Source organism: Oncorhynchus clarkii, unplaced genomic scaffold, assembly GCF_045791955.1.
Source record: "Oncorhynchus clarkii lewisi isolate Uvic-CL-2024 unplaced genomic scaffold, UVic_Ocla_1.0 unplaced_contig_5542_pilon_pilon, whole genome shotgun sequence".
Classification (NCBI taxonomy): domain Eukaryota; kingdom Metazoa; phylum Chordata; class Actinopteri; order Salmoniformes; family Salmonidae; genus Oncorhynchus; species Oncorhynchus clarkii.
In genome coordinates, this window is record NW_027260943.1 from 22,057 (window position 1) to 27,500 (window position 5,444).

General features: G+C 45.1%; 1 protein-coding gene across 1 annotated transcript in view; it reads right to left on the reverse strand.

Moving 5' to 3' along the window:
• Positions 1-303: 303 nt before the first annotated feature.
• LOC139402475 (actin remodeling regulator NHS-like) overlaps positions 304-5,444 on the reverse strand; it is a 49,350-nt gene continuing 44,209 nt past the window's right edge. The window contains exons 13-14 of the mRNA XM_071146435.1: positions 2,851-2,980; positions 304-1,200 (exon numbers count right to left, since the gene is read on the reverse strand). Coding sequence (XP_071002536.1) covers positions 543-1,200; positions 2,851-2,980 — 788 coding nt within the window. The 3' untranslated portion in view covers positions 304-542. The remainder of the gene's footprint in view (positions 1,201-2,850; positions 2,981-5,444) is intronic.

The following is a 5,444-nucleotide window of genomic DNA, read 5'->3' on the forward strand; positions in this document are numbered from 1 at the left end:
GGTAAAAGTGTAGCGAGAAATGCAATTCTTTCGGAAAGCAGTTATTTTAGGGTCACGTTAGGACACGACATACAAGTCATCCAACAATCCAAGAAGATAAAAAATGACGATGGATGTTCCATTTGCTCCAACACAACACACAGGTTGTCTTACCGCTCCATGTTTCTCCTCTTGTCCACGTTTCACTCAATACAGGATCTTGGGTTATTTAAAAAGGGAGTTCAAAGTTCAAAACAAGAACATTATTTTTTTTCTTTCTTTACACTCTGAACAAAACACAAAGTTGTGTTCTTCAGTTCTGCACCAAGATATCAAATCCCCAGGCAGGTAGTCCAGAGTAGTCTTCTCTCTGGTTATACCCTCTTGGTTGAGTTGTGTATCCGTCAGTACTCAGTAGATAAGAACAGTAACAGCACTGAACCAGATCCATATAAATATGTCTACGTCCCAAGTGGCACCCTATTCCTTATATGGGCCCTGGTCAAAAGTAGCACACCAAATAAGGATTAGGGTACATGTTTCTGCACTGAGCAGAGCGATCATTACGCGGAGCGATCATCATGGGGACTCCCATCTGAGTTCTCAGTCTCCCCCTCTGATATGACCTGCATGGGTGCCGTATAGAGCCGGCTACGGGTGCTGTAGCGACTACTATTGGCTGCAGGGGGGATCCGGGAGCGCCCCTGTCTGGACGAGGCCGACGTGGGGGGTGTTTTAGGGCTGAAGCTGTCTGAACTGGGCCTGGGGAAGAGGCTGGGGGGGAAGAGTTGCTCCCCGGCCGCCTGCAATGATGGCTCCTGCAGGGGAGAGGGGGGCTCCTCGGTGGGGTACCTGACCTGGCCCTCAGCAGCCAAGGGGTGTCCAGGGGACTTAGGGGCGATGGGGCTCTTGAGGATCTCTGTAGCAGACATGCGGTAGCTGGAATCAGTCCGGCTGCCCTTCTTCAGGAGAAGCAGCTTGAACTCCTCGTTGGAGGTGCTGGACTTCTTGGCGCTGCGGTAGATGGGTCCTGGGGTGCGCTGGGTCCCGGCCGCGGTCAGGGTGGAGAGGGCTGGGGCGGGGGGGATGATGAGAGGGGGCGGAGGGGGGATGGCTGGGAGGATAGCTGCAGGTGGAACGACGGCAGCTGGAGGAGGACACAGACGGCTCTTCCCACTCAGCTCTCCAGAGTCCTTACGGCCCAGGACTTTTCTCTTGGACCTAGAATAGGAGAGTGTTACACGGTTCAGGTAAACAGGACATTTCATAGCCCATTCTGCTGTGGTTCATATGTCTGATGGGTTTCTGCTGTGGTTCTGATGTCTGATGGGTGTCTGCTGTGGTTCTAATGTCTGATGGGTTTCTGCTGTGGTTCATATGTCTGATGGGTTTCTGCTGTGGTTCTGATGTCTGATGGGTTTCTGCTGTGGTTCATATGTCTGATGGGTTTCTGCTGTGGTTCATATGTCTGATGGGTTTCTGCTGTGGTTCTAATGTCTGATGGGTTTCTGCTGTGGTTCATATGTCTGATGGGTTTCTACTGTGGTTCTTATGTCTGATGGGTTTCTGCTGTGGTTCATATGTCTGATGGGTTTCTGCTGTGGTTCTAATGTCTGATGGGTTTCTGCTGTGGTCCTAATGTCTGATGGGTTTCTGCTGTGGTTCATATGTCTGATGGGTTTCTGCTGTGGTCCTAATGTCTGATGGGTTTCTGCTGTGGTTCTTATGTCTGATGGGTTTCTACTGTGGTTCATATGTCTGATGGGTTTCTACTGTGGTTCTTATGTCTGATGGGTTTCTGCTGTGGTTCTAATGTCTGATGGGTTTCTGCTGTGGTTCTAATGTCTGATGGGTTTCTGCTGTGGTTCATATGTCTGATGGGTTTCTGCTGTGGTTCTAATGTCTGATGGGTTTCTGCTGTGGTTCTAATGTCTGATGGGTTTCTGCTGTGGTTCTAATGTCTGATGGGTTTCTGCTGTGGTTCATATGTCTGATGGGTTTCTGCTGTGGTTCTTATGTCTGATGGGTTTCTGCTGTGGTTCTGATGTCTGATGGGTTTCTGCTGTGGTTCATATGTCTGATGGGTTTCTGCTGTGGTTCTGATGTCTGATGGGTTTCTGCTGTGGTTCTAATGTCTGATGGGTTTCTGCTGTGGTTCTTATGTCTGATGGGTTTCTGCTGTGGTTCATATGTCTGATGGGTTTCTGCTGTGGTTCTTATGTCTGATGGGTTTCTGCTGTGGTTCTGATGTCTGATGGGTTTCTGCTGTGGTTCATATGTCTGATGGGTTTCTGCTGTGGTTCTAATGTCTGATGGGTTTCTGCTGTGGTTCTAATGTCTGATGGGTTTCTGCTGTGGTTCATATGGCTGATGCGTTTCTGCTGTGGTTCTGATGTCTGATGGGTTTCTGCTGTGGTTCTGATGTCTGATGGGTTTCTGCTGTGGTTCTTATGTCTGATGGGTTTCTGCTGTGGTTCTAATGTCTGATGGGTTTCTGCTGTGGTTCTGATGTCTGATGGGTTTCTGCTGTGGTTCATATGTCTGATGGGTTTCTGCTGTGGTTCATATGTCTGATGGGTTTCTGCTGTGGTTCATATGTCTGATGGGTTTCTGCTGTGGTTCTAATGTCTGATGGGTTTCTGCTGTGGTTCTAATGTCTGATGGGTTTCTGCTGTGGTTCTGATGTCTGATGCATTCAATGTGTGTTTCTCTGTTTGTAATTTTCTGCAACCTTGGAAAACAATGAAGATCTTTTGAACTGAAATGAAGATAGTGACAGATAAATGTAATGATAATATCGGTTATGACAAGTACAGCTACAACCCAGTGAGTCAAAAATAATAGAGTTATTTGAAGTGAATTGAAAGTGACCTGTGGATCATGGCGAACAGGTCTTCAGTAGTACGTGATTTGCTGGGCGACATGAAGACAACATCATCATCAGGTTTGGTTGTTTCGTCAGTCAGAGGAGAGAGGGAGTTATCACTGGGACTAGTAGACTCTGGAGGAACAGGAACAGGAGGTTATAGGGAATACCATGCCAGTGATCTGATGACATTCCTTATAGGTCATTCAACCCGGCAGGGTAGCCTAGTGGTTAGAGTGTTGGACTAGTAACCGAAAGGTTGCCAGTTCGAATCCCTGAGCTGACAAGGTACAAATCTGTCGTTCTACCCCTGAACAGGCAGTTAACCCACTGTGTCCTCCTCCAGCTGCCGTCGTTCCACCTGCAGCTATCCTCCCAGCCACCCCCCCTCCGCCCCCTCTCATCATCCCCCCCGCCCCAGCCCTCTCTATCCGTTTGTTCTTAACTGACTTGCCTAGTAAAAGAAAGGTAAAAAAAAGAGATGAGAGGACAAGTGATCTGATCACATTCCTTATAGTTCATTAAACCCTCTAGAGATGAGAGGACCACAACAGAAGTGATCTGATCACATTCCTTATAGGTCATTAAAGACTCTAGAGATGAGAGGACCACAACAGAAGTGATCTGATCACATTCCTTATAGTTCATTAAACCCTCTAGAGATGAGAGGACCACAACAGAAGTGATCTGATCACATTCCTTATAGTTCATTAAACCATCTAGAGATGAGAGGACCACAACAGAAGTGATCTGATCACATTCCTTATAGTTCATTAAACCATCTAGAGATGAGAGGACCACAACAGAAGTGATCTGATCACATTCCTTATAGGTCATTAAACCCTCTAGAGATGAGAGGACCACAACATAAGTGATCTGATCACATTCCTTATAGTTCATTAAACCATCTAGAGATGAGAGGACCACAACAGAAGTGATCTGATCACATTCCTTATAGTTCATTAAACCATCTAGAGATGAGAGGACCACAACAGAAGTGATCTGATCACATTCCTTATAGTTCATTAAACCATCTAGAGATGAGAGGACCACAACAGAAGTGATCTGATCACATTCCTTATAGGTCATTAAAGATTAGAGATGAGAGGACCACAACAGAAGTGATCTGATCACATTCCTTATAGGTCATTAAAGACTCTAGAGATGAGAGGACCACAACAGAAGTGATCTGATCACATTCCTTATAGGTCATTAAACCCTCTAGAGATGAGAGGACCACAACAGAAGTGATCTGATCACGTTCCTTATAGGTCATTAAACCCTCTAGAGATGAGAGGACCACAACACAAGTGATCTGATCACATTCCTTATAGGTCATTAAAGACTAGAGATGAGAGGACCACAACACAAGTGATCTGATCACATTCCTTATAGGTCATTAAACCCTCTAGAGATGAGAGGACCACAACAGAAGTGATCTGATCACATTCCTTATAGGTCATTAAACCCTCTAGAGATGAGAGGACCACAACAGAAGTGATCTGATCACATTCCTTATAGGTCATTAAACCCTCTAGAGATGAGAGGACCACAACAGAAGTGATCTGATCACATTCCTTATAGGTCATTAAACCCTCTAGAGATGAGAGGACCACAACACAAGTGATCTGATCACATTCCTTATAGGTCATTAAAGACTCTAGAGATGAGAGGACCACAACAGAAGTGATCTGATCACATTCCTTATAGGTCATTAAAGACTCTAGAGATGAGAGGACCACAACAGAAGTGATCTGATCACATTCCTTATAGGTCATTAAAGACTCTAGAGATGAGAGGACCACAACAGAAGTGATCTGATCACGTTCCTTATAGGTCATTAAACCCTCTAGAGATGAGAGGACCACAACACAAGTGATCTGATCACATTCCTTATAGGTCATTAAAGACTCTAGAGATGAGAGGACCACAACAGAAGTGATCTGATCACATTCCTTATAGGTCATTAAAGACTCTAGAGATGAGAGGACCACAACAGAAGTGATCTGATCACATTCCTTATAGGTCATTAAAGACTCTAGAGATGAGAGGACCACAACAGAAGTGATCTGATCACATTCCTTATAGGTCATTAAACCCTCTAGAGATGAGAGGACCACAACAGAAGTGATCTGATCACGTTCCTTATAGGTCATTAAACCCTCTAGAGATGAGAGGACCACAACAGAAGTGATCTGATCACATTCCTTATAGGTCATTAAACCCTCTAGAGATGAGAGGACCACAACAGAAGTGATCTGATCACATTCCTTATAGGTCATTAAACCCTAGAGATGAGAGGACCACAACAGAAGTGATCTGATCACATTCCTTATAGGTCATTAAACCCTCTAGAGATGAGAGGACAAGTGATCTGATCACATTCCTTATAGGTCATTAAAGACTCTAGAGATGAGAGGACCACAACAGAAGTGATCTGATCACATTCCTTATAGGTCATTAAACCCTCTAGAGATGAGAGGACCACAACAGAAGTGATCTGATCACATTCCTTATAGGTCATTAAAGACTCTAGAGATGAGAGGACCACAACAGAAGTGATCTGATCACATTCCTTATAGGTCATTAAACTCTCTAG